This window comes from Oculina patagonica, chromosome 1 (genome assembly GCF_052425735.1).
Source record: "Oculina patagonica isolate OP01 chromosome 1, crgOcupat, whole genome shotgun sequence".
Taxonomy (NCBI): domain Eukaryota; kingdom Metazoa; phylum Cnidaria; class Anthozoa; order Scleractinia; family Oculinidae; genus Oculina; species Oculina patagonica.
In genome coordinates, this window is record NC_135758.1 from 37,364,667 (window position 1) to 37,379,073 (window position 14,407).

The following is a 14,407-nucleotide window of genomic DNA, read 5'->3' on the forward strand; positions in this document are numbered from 1 at the left end:
CGAGCCAACGCACAAAAGCGAGACGAAGCAAACCCAGGGGAAAACGACAGGGGACGGCGGACAACGCAGGGACGCACAAGGAGCAACAAGCCGGCAGCGGAAACGGGGCGATGAAGCGATAAGGGACGGATCAATTTTCAATATTGCTCTTTTAACTTTTTCCGTTTCTTTGATTCAAGGTCAACGAAGAGCATATCTCTGGAATATTTCTCTTGTGCCTACTAACCTAACCTTTCATAGAATCATTGTTGTCTAAGGCTCAAGACTAAACCCTCCTTTTTGCATTGACCTTTTTGTAGGTGACAAAGAAGGAATCGCTCGGTCAGATGACCTGGGACGCGATTTGTCTTCAGTACAGACACTTTTCACTAAACAGGTAAAAATGCGAAGAGTTGTAGTGTTTGAAGACGATATTTAGAAGTTGCCTTGTGGGTCAGCTGTAAATAAGATCTTAAATGACGTGATAGTTGCAGGCAGCAGTGACTTGTCAAACTCCAGTTAGTTCTCACAAACGATATATCATTTGTGCTCTGTTTTGTTTATTAGGAAACCTTTGACTCGGGTCTGCAAGCGTTTGAAAATGAAGGAATCGCCCGTGTGACAGTGCTGAAGGACGAGCTTGTCACCTCTCAACACGAGCAGTCACCTGCTATCATCAAACGTCATGATGACCTTATTAGGAGGTGAGTTACTCTTGTGACCAATCATTTGCAAGATCAAACTGGCATAATGACCTTATTAGTTAATCAGGAACCCCTCTGATCAACCATTTGTCAGTGACGCGTGTTATCCACGACTAGTGATTTCGGTTAAATAAATGAAGTTCCTTGTCTCTTTGCCACCTCTAGGTGGGAGCAGCTTTTGGAAGATTCCAGGACTCGTAAAGAACGACTCCAGCATGCACAGGATCAGTACAAGAAGGTGATTGCTGGTTTGCTTGTAATTTCAGTCAGAAACTCCGGTTTTGTTAGAGAAATTGTTTTGTTGTTGCTGCACTTCTCGTTCTTGTCGTTATTGTCTCGTGGCTAGTTTACGTGTAACATGAAAGAATCATCACTTACGGCCTCGTTTTTTTGTTTTGTTCAAGGTGGAGGACTTGTTCCTGTTGTTTGCCAAGAAAGCCTCAGCTTTCAACAGTTGGTTCGAGAATGCAGAGGAAGACCTCACTGATCCAGTGCGCTGCAACTCTGTTGAGGAGATACGAGTAAGTTTTATAGCCTCTGTTCAAGTCCTTCAATTCTTCCCTCGCTCTAGAGACGTCGTCTTTGTGCCCTGTTGCCTTGGTAAATCCCAGCTTAACTGTCTCATAAAGTGTTCACGATTTTTTTCGAGCCAATAAAAAAATTGCGCACGTGCATATACTTGCATGCCGAAAGTTCTGACGTCAATGTGTCGTCATGACAATATGTCATGCTAGTTAGCAACACGTAATAAAAATTGCGGCTTCAAGTCAATTCTCGAGGTTATTGCTAAAAATGATTCTTACCCCCTTCCCTATAAGTTAACCCAGGAATATTTTGTATGGCAGAGATTAATTTTCCTGCGTTTTAATTTTACCACCTCAGGCGTTGCAAGATGGACACACGCAGTTCCGCGCTTCTCTGGACACAGCTGAAGATGACATCATGATGCTCAGGAAGCTTGATCGACAGATCAAGAGCTACAATGTCTCGATCAACCCGTAAGTATGCTTAATGGCAAACTTTAGGGGTCTATTCAAGGTATTTCTCGCCAGTTCACAAGTTGCAAGAAACAAACAGATGATTGTGCAAATCAAAACACTACACGTGCATCCAGTTAAAAACTACCACCCTAGAGCAGTTTCTCATTCACTGTCATAAAATGTCGTAGTTGTCAAGTAGGCTCAGTTGCAAACAGAAATAACCCTAACTTTTCTGATGAAAATGCCTTATGCTTCAGTGGGAGCCAGGAGGACGACACCAACCCACATTCTTACCAAGAAAAACTAAGTGTCGCAAACTGTTCCGCGAATTTTACACATTCCTGAAAAGAGATCATTTGAGATGGAGCAAATCAATACTGTTTTTTTTTTTTCTTTCATGTTAGGTACACGTGGTTCACTATGGAAGCGTTGGAGGATACCTGGGAAAATCTGCAGAAGATTATCGAGGTTTGTAAATCTTGCTCTGTCTAATCTTTGAAGCTTTCAGCGGGCAATAATTAATATATTATACTTGTCTTCTGTCTCTCTTGGCGCACAGGGGAGTGCGCGGTCGAGGGGGGGGGGGGGGCGGCGAGGGGCGTTCGTCGGGCGGACCGACGGGTGGGCGCGGAGGGGGGAGGAGGCGGGCGTGTCGGGGGGGCCGCCGGGCCCCGCGCACCTCATCCATACTGTTAAAATTTTGTTCTTACAAAATGGCTGTAATTTGACCAGTTTTACTTCTGAATGGTCAAAGTGTGGATTTTTGCTCAACTATTTGGAGCAAAATACGTGCCAAACTGATAAAAGCCGGAAAATAAAATAAATGGCTGTAGGGCGTTTGTGATAGAAAAGTATTTCGTCACACAAACGAGGCGTTTGGATCGGCTGCTGCAAATGTCACGTTTCAATATGTTTTTTGGGCAGAAGAGCCTTTAACTGTAGGCTCAAATGGAACCATTTTTTGCATTTTAGGAACGCGAGGATGATCTTCGCAAGGAAGCCCAACGTCAAGAATACAACGACAACCTAAGACAGGAGTTTGCACAAGCAGCGAACTCATTCCATGCCTGGCTCACTGATACAAGGTAACATGGACATAAATAGTAGTTGCTAACGCCACGCGCTGGAAAAAATGGGTTTGCATAAATTGACATCACACCTCTCTGGAAATCCAACATGGCGCGGGAAAAAGCATGACAGAATATAAAAAAATCAAGTCGAAAGAAGATTGTCTTTACACGCCATATTGCTGGCTTTGAAGAGCGTACTGTCTTGTTACATCTCGCCAAGTACTCTGTGTAAAACATTATACCTTTCAAAACAAAAGTTCTCACTCTAGAGTTTTCATTTATTTTTAGGGTTGCAATGGTTGACGGGCAAGGTGATCTTGAAGATCAGTTGGCAGAGGTCAAGAAGAAGAGTGCTGAGATAGCTGACAGGAAAGAGGACCTGAGGATCCTTGAGGACCTTGGGGCTCAAATGGAAGAGGCCCTCATCTTGGACAACAAGTAAGTTGTTAATAAAGGGTTAAGGTTTATCCGAGCAAGTGCATTGTGGTTGTGCCTAGGTATATAGCCAACAATACAGAACAAAATGAACTTATGATGATATTTCGGCTATACCATCTTCAGACTAAATGAAACATACAAAGCGCGAGGTTATAAGTTGGTGATTAGCATAAACATGCACGTGAGAAAGCGAAAAAAAAAAAACGGTAATCAGGAGAAAAGACGTAGGTCCGCTGGCTTTGATGCCATTGTTCAGCGATGGTGCAACGCTTGATGTGGTAAGCTTCTTTGTACAGAAGAATATTCCAATTGTCATCACTGTTGTAATGATTACGGTGTTGCGGCAAACTGCTTGCAGAAAAAATATTCTTTGATCGTTGAATTAGAAGGTGGAGTGTTTGATTGAATAAAACAATTTGGTACGTAAATAGCACAGACGCAATGCGCATGCAATAGTGTCCAGATATACGTGCCCTAATGTCCGATTTGTTATTCCATGACACGTTACGTTAACGTTCGATTTGTTGTTCCATTGCACGTGCATTTTTTACAAGGATATGTTGTTGACATAGGTACACAGAACACAGTACAGTGGACCTCGCTCAGCAGTGGGATCAGCTGGATCAACTGGCCATGCGTATGAAACACAATCTGGAACAACAAATCCAGGCCCGCAATACTACTGGCGTGTCCGAAGAGACCCTCAAAGAGTTCACCATCATGTTCAAGTAAGAGTCTTGTTACTTTTAAACACGAGCGGGAGACTAAACGTAACAACAGTCTGTAAACTTTACCTAATGCGCCGGGGTCTACTGGCAAACCAGAAACGAGAAGGGAACGACTTTGAGAAAGTCTACCTAATGTCCTTTATCCCTCTCCGTTTCTCGTGGAACACACACTGAAGTAGGACTGACCGCCGCGGGAACCAGAAGACGCGCCCCCCCCCCCCCCACAGGGGGAGGACGGAAACACAGGGGGGGAAGGGGGGGAGGGGGGAAGGAGGAGGCCAAAAAAAAGGGCGTAACAGGGTAACATTTGTAAGATGCGGGTTGGAAACTATTACTTTCCCTCTCGCTCTTTTCTAGTTAATCAGTTTTCTTTAACGTCACACCTCTTTCATGTAGTTCTGCTTAGTTTACGAATGTGCCTCCATGTTTTCATGGGACACTATTTCTTCCTCCTTTCTTCAGAATTCTTGTCTATCTCTCCATTGGCAATGTTGCTGTCTTATTTCTCGTCATTTGTCAAAGGAACGCCAGTTAAGTTGACTATAAACTTAACCTAGAAAGATAACTTGTTAATTTTTTTTCCTCAGGCACTTTGACAAGGACAAGACTGGTTACCTGGATCACCAAGAATTCAAGTCTTGCCTGCGTTCCCTTGGTTACGATCTGTCCATTGTGGAGGAGGGCGAGGAGGATCCTGAGTTCCAAGCTATCCTCAGGACTGTGGATCCAAATGGGTGAGTAGGCTTGGTTTGAGTTCGATTCCCATAACCTTGAAGGGAGGAGTGTAATCTCTGGTGGTAAAGAGGAAAAATTTTTTTTTTATTAAGTCCACCGAAAAAAATTTTAAATTTAAACCCTTAAGGTTTTTTTTTTTTTTATTTTTTTTTTTTAATTGTTCAAACACCAAATTTTTTCACCGAGCCAAAAAGTCAGAACCACCTTGTACAGCATAATTCGTCTTAAGTTTTTTTTTTTGTTTCTTTTTTTTTTTTTATAACAGCACCACATGAAAGTACTGCTCAATAGCTTTCATTTGTATGGTCTCACACAAGGGTTTCATCCACAAACTCCGGAATAAAACACGCGAACTGTTTACTCAAGGTTTAACTCTTGAAATAAAAGAATAGCTTTTACATCCCTGGAGCTAAGCCAAAAGGTGGCGCTTTCTTTAGTCCATCTCACAACGATAACGTAGCAATTTTGCACGGCGTTAACAGCAGTTATTATTCTGTCTGTTCGTAGTGACGGTGTGGTATCCATGGGAGAATACATGTCCTTCATGATCAGCCGTGAGACGGAAAATGTTGGTTCGAGTCAGGAAGTCATCAGTGCGTTCAAGGCCCTCACTGAAGGTGGAAAACGCCTATATGTCACCGAGGCTGAGCTCTACCAGGTAATTATACAAAAATCCGAGCATTTTCGCCTATTTTCTAGAAAATGTAACCTAAAAGTCTTAAAAGGACTATGTCACGGGGATTTCGCATTTTTTTGGTCTAAACTGTTCTAAAATAAGTGGTAGGCAACTTTACCCATGTAAAACATTGTCTTTGAACATTTAACGGAAGATAGAACCTTTATTTGGGGATAGAAATCAAACTTCCGCTAAAAATATCGATTTTCTTTTTAAGGCACGCGGAAACAACATGAAAACGTTAGCTAACGTTTTCAAATTGCAATCCATTTCCATCCGAGCCATCCGCAACCAAACGCGCTTTTAAACAGTTTTAGTGCTCTAAAATAGCAATTGTTAATAAACATGGACCTTTATTTTTAGGTTTCGTAGGACACAAATATAGATTTTGGCTGTTCAAAAATCTGTTTAAATCTGTGACATAGTCCCTTAAATTTTCACGAATTTTGCACAGTTATCTGTCGCTAGACGTACGTAATAACCTTTCAACTTTCTCTCTCTCGTTCTAGTCTCTCACCAAGGAGCAAGCCGATTTCTGTATCGATCGGATGAGTCCGTACGTCGACGACAAGGGCCGAGAGGTTCCGGGAGCCTACGACTACAAAACGTTCTGCGAACAGCTCTTCTCCTCTAGTTAGATTAGTCAGTCCGGCATATTAAAACAGTAAACACATTTGGTATGTTTTTGTGAAGACATGAAACACCTCACGGAAAAAATGTTACGGAAAGAATAACCAGTATATTATAATCTTGCAGCTCGCCACGAAGAGATCTGTATGGGTCTATCAACAGGTAACCATCACTTAGTCTGTAGGATGATAAGCATATATATCTGGTCTCTACCGTGCATGCCCGTGTTTTGGTAATCAGTTGTTACCATGGTAACGTTTAGCCAGGGAAGTGAAAAACTCTATTATATTAGCAAACATGTGTTAATTTGTCATCAGGGATCTGGGCCAGTGCATGTTTTAAAATCAGTAGGAAAACCGTGTTTCCTAAAGCAGTGGTTCATTTTCAAGGCTTCTTGAACAAGAAGCTTCATGTTTTGCTCTGTGCTGATTGATTCCGTTGAGGTGTTTTGTTGCTAAGTTTCAGAGTGTGATCCTCATTTAGCTCTAGTCCGGACATTGACTTAAAAAGATGATTAATAAAAGTGGTGAAGGAATTTATATGTGGCTGTTTTTTTGGGAGAGCGGGTGGTGGGGGAGCAGGGAAGAAATGGGTTTTGCGGACATTGACTTAAAATGACCCTAGATGTCGAATATCTTGAAAAATTTAGTCCCTTCCCAAGTTTGTACGACACGACCCCAAAAGTCTTTTCCACAATTTTTGTCATGTTGTTGTTTTTGTTCTGTTGTTTCGTTTTGTTTTGTTTTTCCTTTATTCGTTTGGGTCTGGTTGCAGCTCTCGCAAGATCTCGTGTATGGCTCGCTGCCCTTTGAGAGAACAATAGGACAAACAACAGGGACAATGTCCCTGGCCTCGAAAAACCGTAGCAACTCCTACCAGGAGCCCATCAGTTGATGGGCTCCTGCTCCTACACTAGTGGACCAATAGAATTACAATGTTATGAGGGCTGTAGGGGCGGATGGGTGGAGGGAGACCCTGATCACAGAAAAAGAAACACAGAAGGAATGAACGGAGGTGAGAAGTGAAAGCTAAGTAAAAAATGACATCCACCCCAGCAGGCGGCCGTAGTGGAGCAGAAAGGAGACGACAGCCATGCACATGTCTGTAACAATACATCCTAGCTTCAGAGTGAGCTGCATGATCCCCAATATTAGCGGAGTCTACCGTCTCGAGCGACAGCAGCCGCTGCAGAACACTGACACCAAAATGTCCCAGACCACTGACGAGCAAATCACGACGTGATGGGCAGAACAATGCATATCTGTTCTCGTATAAGTTCGTGGTGTAGCTCAACAATCACTGTATGAGAACAGAGTCTGTCCCAAAAACTCAAGGTAGAAGGAAGAAAGTGTCCAAAAAGGAAAACAGCGGTCAAACTAAGAAAGATGAAAGCTGCCAAAATCGTGGAAATCAGTCAAGAGGCTCACCAAAATTCGAGGGGGCAGCCCCCAGACCCCCCTAGTGGGAGGAGCCATGAAAATGGGTCTAGGCCCGAAATATTGGACTCTCACTTCAAAACCTGTCAAAAGCCTGATATCCCCTCCCTCCACCCCCAAAAAACCTGGGACAACAGAAGACAAATATGGAAACAGCCACCCCCCTTGAAAATCCTGGATCCGCCCCTAGCTGCTACACTACTGGTTCGTTTGTTCGGTTTTGCTTCGAGGTCTTACTACTTCACTGAGTTATTCCCCGTTTGCTATTTTACGTGATCAGGGCTTGAAAACACCAGAATGCTGCACACTGCTCTTGGAAACGCTAAAGTGAACAGAATAGTTGCTTATGGCAAGTCACTCCCAGCTTAGGTCAGGTGTTAAATGTTACGAACAGGACAGATAACGTAGGCCTCGTGTCTGCATAGCCAGCGTAACAAGAAGAGGAGGGACATCGCCGCGGGGGCCGCCCCGGCCTGACCCCCCCAACTGAAGTGACCCCCGCCCTGGCCCCTCACCGCGCCGAGGGCGCCTGTCTCCGAGCGCCTGAACGCCGTGCGCTGTCGAGGCCCACCATGACAGACCCCCCACCCGGACACCCCAACCTGAGCCGGGCCCGGGCGGAGCCCCCGAAGGCCTAAGGGAGACCCCCCCCCCCGGGGACATCGCCCCTAGGGTGGTGTTGGCGTCGCTTTCCAAGATGGCGAATTCTTCACCAGCCTCCATCTTGGAATTGGTTGGACCCATGATTACTTAAGCTTTTTTTAGTATTTAATGTGCATGAGAAGTTTCTGTAAAAGAGAGATTTAATTTGCCTTTAAAGGAGGCAAGAAAAAAAAAAAATCGAAAAAAACGTTTTTCTCTCAAATGCTATATGACACCGCAACATAATCAACAATACTCGAAATACTGTACTCAGTCCTCCATTTAACATAAGCATTTACATTAACTCAACTCTCGGTTAACTGCGCTATATATCGGTATTAGATGAGTTTGCAATGAGGAGTAGGGAAGACTAAGGTGCTTGATTCTTTGCAAACAGAAGAACTAATTCAACAATTACTCCGCGTCAAGAAATGCCTGTTGGCTAAGCACTTCTTGAGTACATTTTTTAAGCCTCTTAACTTCTCGACCAACTTGTAGCATTTGCATCTAATAACTAGCTCAAAAAAACATTGCCTTAAAATCTTTAAAACACAAAGCCTAACAGGTAATACTCTAATGTGGTTACTTAGTAAACAACAAATCCACTATCAAGAAAAGTTTTGCGCTATCCTATATGTAAAGTTAGACATGGCAACGTTCCCTTGTTTCTATCGTCGGTTGGCTTTGAACCTCATATCCGGGGTACCATTCTTCTTCAACGGGCCACGAGCCTTGGTCGACGACGGAGTGGGGTTGTGGGATTGCTTATTAACAGCATAGCGCATGTCCGGGGTGCCATTTTTCTTGAGTGGGCCACGCGAGACGCTTGCAGCCGCGGAATTTGCCCCGTATCGCTGCTTGTTTACAGTGTAGCGCATATCAGGAGTACCATCGTTTTTCAGCGGCCCGCCGATGTAACCAGAGGAGAGAGGCAGCTCCCAAGGAAAGCGTGTCCCGACAGAGGGCGTCCTACTGACTGAAGTGTAAACTGAGCTTGTTGTTGAGCGAGGACTGCTGAATGCTTCTTTGTTGGCCTTACAGCGCATGTCTGGAGTGCCGTCCTTGTTCAATCTCGGTCTGTAGACTGGTGCCGATGCATCTTTGCGGCCAAATAACTCTTTATTTACTTTATATCGCATATCTGGCGATCCATCTTTCTTGACTGGAGGTGTAAACTTTGCTCTATTCTCCCGAAACCTTTTGTCGGGGGTACCGTTTACATTGAATCCCTTTTCCAAATACAACTCTCGGTTTTCTTTAAACCGCATGTCTGCTTGGCCGTCAAGTTTCTTGTCAGGTTTCTTTGTGCGATAGCGGTCAGTATGGTAGCTTGCACACGAGGAGCTATTAGACGGGTATTGGTCAGACCAGAAGCTGTCACACGGGTAGTTGACAGACGAGAAGCGGTCAGGCTGATAGGTGTCACGCGAGTAGCTTTCAGGCTGGTTGCTGGCAAGCGAGTAGCTGTCAGAATGATGGCTGTCACGCGGGTAGCTGTCATGCTGGTAGCTGTCACGCGAGTAGCTGTCAGGCTCGTACTCGGGCTGGTAGTTGTCACGCGAGTAGCTGTCAGAATGATGGCTGTCACGCGGGTAGCTGTCACGTAGACTATCTTGCTTGGCTGCTCCTCTGTAAGATGCGGTTGATAACCCGTCAGTATCCGCCAAAAGTGTCTCTTCTGAGTGCCTAGACAGAGAAGTGTCATCAAGGCTTTCGACATCTTGAAAACCTTCATCTTCAGTAGTGACCGAGTTAGCTTCAGATTGATCCTCAGCGGCAAGCAGCTTCTGTCGGGCTTCCTCGATTAGTTGAAGGCAACGAGAAGAACGTGCAATTCTAGGATCCTGCTCTACTTCCTGTAGAAACTCCTCACTTGTCTGCTCCAAGCGAACACAGGACAGCAGCTCGCTCAAGTGAGGTAAACGAGTCTCCTCGTCATGCTCCATCCACTTCACGACAACACGAAAGACGTCTTCCTCGGCCTCAATGTCGAGCCTGTCGTTCTGGATAATTTCTTTTAGGTCTTCGTAACCCAGGGCATCAAATTCCTCATCTACTGACAACTTGCTGAAATTGGCGATGATGTAGCGTTTAGACTCCTCCTCAAGATTCTCTGTGTACGCCGAATCCAATTCTCGGGCCAAGCACAGAATACCAGCCACGTCATAAGTATTCAGTCTTTGAATCAACCAATCACAGCAGACTTTGGCAAGTGCGGGCATCTCGTAGGTGCACGCAGCTCTGAGTAGGCCAACGGCATTTTCGCGTTGTAAGGTAACTTTTGCAGAGTAGATATATCCGATGAGATCTCCAAGAACAACAGGTGGGATATCCAGGCGAAGCTTTTCCTTTTCGCGAGCAGACGAACCTTGCAACAGAGCTTCTTGAAGCACAGGCGAAGCTGCTGCGATGAGAGGCCCATGAACTGCAAACTGGGTGTTCCCCTTCCGATCTTCCAAAACGGTTGTGGTTAATTCCTTCTCCAAAAACATACTAAAAAGTTCTGAAAGCACATCTTCTTGATCATCAAACACAAATCTCATCGGGTTTCTTCCTTCCTGATCCTTAACTTTTCCACACATTCCTGCCAACACATCAATGTCGTACTTGACTGCAAAGTTGTTGAGGTCATCGAGAATATTTTCGTCCACTATGACTTCAGATTTGTAGATGAACTTCCTGAAACACTCCAGAATTTCCTTGGTCAGTTCTTGAAGCGCCATACATCCTTTTGTGCCCTTGGCGTCCCTCCATACAAGAACTCGTTTGACAGCCGGACTGCAAGTAATAATAATTTATAATAATTTATTACTTATTAGGGAATTGGGGTTTTTTTTTTTTTTTTTTTTTTTTTTTTTTTTTTTTTGTACCTGCAAGTAGCATGGAGTGGAACTTTTCTTCATGGTCCTTTGCTCTGGTGCACAGGGTTACATCAGTAAGTAATCCCCCCTGTGCTTGCATCTCGGCTAGGTTCTCTAGCAAAATTTTGGCATGCTTATCTTTATGGAAGACATAGGTTACATTCTTGTCTCCAATGGTTTCTTTTAGAGGCACATCCAAGAGAGAACTGTTTAAAGACATGCTGAAAGGTAAATAAAAATTCTTTATGCCTGGGATCTCTTTTATGGCTGTATTTGAAAATGCCAAAGAGCCCTTAATGTAAGAAACAAAGCCAAAAAGCTTATGCCGGTTGGACAGCAGCAATCAGCTTCAACGGACCAGTGTTATAAAATCATCGACTGACAACAATTTTTCACTCGACTCTTTCCACTCAGGTTGTCGAAATGTTAGTCCCCTAATACTTTGATTACTCGGACGATTACACTAACGAACTACTGATACTCCTGGTTAAAACCATTTACTATGTAAGCTTATATATAGAAGGATTAGTGGAGGATCTGAAGGTATAATTCCTGAGTAACAAAGTGGCAGTTTATTTATTTATTGCGATTTAATGGTAAGATCAGTCTACTAAGAGAACCTACTCAAGTTATGAATTCAAAATTAAAAAAAAGCCATTTGGGTGGTTTACAAAAGAGACCAGGGCCCGGGCATACTTAAGATTACGGGTGATTCGCAACAGCTCTCTGCGTTCCAGTGAATGTTTCAAGCGTGTTTCGGCCGTACATTTTCCGAAAACCCAAGCACGGAAGGGAACCCAGAGCACAGGGAGGCCGCAGAAAACGTCTAAGTATTTTTATGCAACCGGGCCCAAGGACCCAAACGAGGTCAACCCCCGGATTAAAAAATAAAATACAAAAAAAAGTTAGCAATTAGTTATGACTGTCCCCTTGTAACAAATGGAGGAAGTCGGCCCAACCGTAGAAATTGTTCCGCGGGAAAGCCTTTGTACGCCGATAAAATGAACGGTCGGGAACGCACACTTCTCGGCACAATAATACATCCGTACATTATCCATAAAAATATCTTAGTTCACTGATTTAATGTTTTAATTTCGGATTGCCAATACTTGCAACGGTTTACACCATTTTCAAAACTGAAAAATGAACTTTATCAGTGGCAGATGCAGAGAAAGGAGCAAGCCCTCACCTTGTGGGCAAAAATGTGAGATCTGAAGGGATTACTGAAACATTTTCGTCCGTTTTCGTTGGGTACTGTATGCAATCAGTTTATACATCCCACAGGCTGGTTAATAAAAGATTCCCTGCGAAATTCAGCCGCAAAAAAGACGACATGCGCTAAATCAAATTTAATGAAGGATAAGTCAAAAGCGGAGGAAATGTTAAGTGCGAGAGAACTATTCCCAGTATTAGCTAAGAACCAACGAGCAAGCGAAGTAATTTGTTACACTGTGCGTCAAATAAGACTTTTTTGCATAAGAGAGATTGTAAACAGTTTTTACATTATTAATTAAGGAAAAAGTGCGTAGAGGGTAAAATTGGGGGGCGCGGGGGGGGGGGGGGTTTTTTTTTTTTTTTTTTTTTTTTTTTTTTTTTTTTTTTTTTTTTTTTGTTAAAAAAAAATTTTTTTTTTTTTTTTTTTTGGGCCCCCCCCCCCCCAAAAAAATCAAGAATCGAAAGGAAAACTAAATCGACTTCCTATAAATGGCTGAGTAATGTTGGAATTAAAATCTTATCGTTTCCATACATATGCGAAAAGGCCCTGCTGCTACTTCCGGTTTCGTCCACGGCCGTACTTTCGGTTTGCTTAGAATATAGTTCTATTGAATTAAAGCTGGTTACCTGATGAGCAACAACCGCCGGATTCACTGCAAAAACCGTGAAATAAATAAAAGGTTGTCTTATTCTTCAACTGCGATGGTCGAGCATCAAATGATATGCGTAAATTCAAACCAATTTTGTCTGTTTTAAAGTCAATGAAACAAAGTGAATATTAGTATTAATATTTTCTACGAGATATGTTGAGTGACCGCCTCAGTTTTTAGCATGCAATCGGGATTTTCATTTCAGTTTCCATACTATTTAAATCATGGACAAATTAGTTGAAAAGAAATCAGTCTTACAGGAATTCTTGATGAGTGAAATCTATAGCGCAAATTTGTGCAATGCTAAAGTGATCAAGCAAAAGAACTAGCAGAGGAAGGTTCAAAAGAGTTTTAACTCCGATATGCACAAAGAATCTTTCGATCGAAGTGGTCTTCTTTACCATCTTAATTTTATCCTGTTCATTTACTTAAATTTCCCTTCTGAAGGTAAAAAAAAACTTTCTTGACGAAACTAACCGATCACTAAATTCAAGCCGACGAGAGTACTTTGTAGTTAAAACATTTTCAATTAAACTATTAGAAATGTTTTGAAAGTTACTTGAGCTAATAGTATAGCTTTCCTGAGTTTAAATATAGTTTGAGCATTTACTACATGATTTTCCTACCTTGGTACAAAGCTGTGGCTTGTCAAGAATTTTTGAGGCGGATAGGAGTTCAAGACACGAGGCTAGTACACTTGCAAAGAAGTGTGTGTTGACCATCGAAAGTGATGGCTTTTACAGAATGGCCTTCATGACGTCATAGGGGGTTCCCATACGGTCATGCTTCTATATTTACATCGACGTTCCGGCATTGTTATAACTTCAGATCTTCCCACAGGGAAACGAGAGGGAAAGTAGTTTCGATCGAAGATAAAGCTAATACGGTGCTTGTTTTTGACACAAATTAAAATTAAAGTTAATAAAAATTTGCGTAAACAGCAAAAGGAACATATGAACACTTATTGCCTGATTGCACGTCGTCTTTACATGTTTAGGGTCGGCCAAAGCTTTCAAGCGCACACGGTATACAGGAAAGGGGTTTTTAAATTGGACACACGATATTTTTACGCCGCTATTTTTTTTCGAATGTTCCGCAAAAAGTTCAGGGAATATTTTTGGGTACTAGCGCGCGTTTGGGAAGACTGGGGAGAGGAACCACTCAGGAGCAGCTCCGTGGATTGCAGGTCTCAAACCCTCGATTTCTCAAACCTCGCGATAAATTTCCTCATTGTTTGTACTGTACAGTAAAAATGCGCAAGAAAGAACCTAAAATTTTCGTCCCTAGAGCCGCCTTTCCTTCAGGCGGCTAAGAGGGACAGGTTGCCTAGGCCTCTAGGCTAAGGTTAGGAGAATGGACCTAATCCGAATGCCACTCGCACCCGAAGCTTTACTTCTGTGTAATTCTACATGGTTTTTCAATGAAGGCCGGATGCTCCTGGTGTACGAACAGAAAGGTTTCACACGAAATCTCTCAAAAATCTTCGAAGTTGTTTTTGATTCGTCACGCAATATTGAGTTTGCGTGACGAGCTGGTGCCAAAACAAGAAACCGACGTCTTCTCCCGCCCACTCGCTCTGCGTAATAGGCTAATAGCTGTTTCATTGATCGAAAATAAAGTATGACGTTTAGTCCTTTAACCAGTTTAACCGACGTCGAACTGT

At 43.1% G+C, this 14,407-nt stretch overlaps 2 protein-coding genes across 2 annotated transcripts in view; one reads left to right on the plus strand and one right to left on the minus strand.

The window, feature by feature from the left end:
- LOC144667220 (spectrin alpha chain, non-erythrocytic 1-like) overlaps window positions 1–6,479 on the plus strand; it is a 31,063-nt gene extending 24,584 nt beyond the window's left edge. Inside the window, exons 48-59 of the mRNA XM_078528627.1 lie at window positions 300–376; window positions 547–683; window positions 849–921; window positions 1,088–1,204; window positions 1,566–1,681; window positions 2,068–2,131; window positions 2,636–2,748; window positions 3,022–3,171; window positions 3,744–3,899; window positions 4,487–4,633; window positions 5,142–5,292; window positions 5,820–6,479. Of these exons, the coding sequence (XP_078384753.1) occupies window positions 300–376; window positions 547–683; window positions 849–921; window positions 1,088–1,204; window positions 1,566–1,681; window positions 2,068–2,131; window positions 2,636–2,748; window positions 3,022–3,171; window positions 3,744–3,899; window positions 4,487–4,633; window positions 5,142–5,292; window positions 5,820–5,948 (1,430 nt within the window). The 3' untranslated portion in view covers window positions 5,949–6,479. The remainder of the gene's footprint in view (window positions 1–299; window positions 377–546; window positions 684–848; window positions 922–1,087; window positions 1,205–1,565; window positions 1,682–2,067; window positions 2,132–2,635; window positions 2,749–3,021; window positions 3,172–3,743; window positions 3,900–4,486; window positions 4,634–5,141; window positions 5,293–5,819) is intronic.
- A 1,594-nt stretch (window positions 6,480–8,073) lies between these two features.
- Window positions 8,074–13,446, minus strand: LOC144628589 (uncharacterized). Its single transcript, XM_078486709.1, has 3 exons — window positions 13,371–13,446; window positions 10,889–11,100; window positions 8,074–10,803 (listed from the first exon to the last, which is right to left on the minus strand). The coding sequence occupies exons 2-3, from the start codon at window positions 11,097–11,099 to the stop codon at window positions 8,687–8,689; spliced, it is 2,328 nt and encodes a 775-aa protein (XP_078342835.1). The 5' UTR covers window position 11,100; window positions 13,371–13,446; the 3' UTR covers window positions 8,074–8,686.
- Window positions 13,447–14,407: the final 961 nt, after the last annotated feature.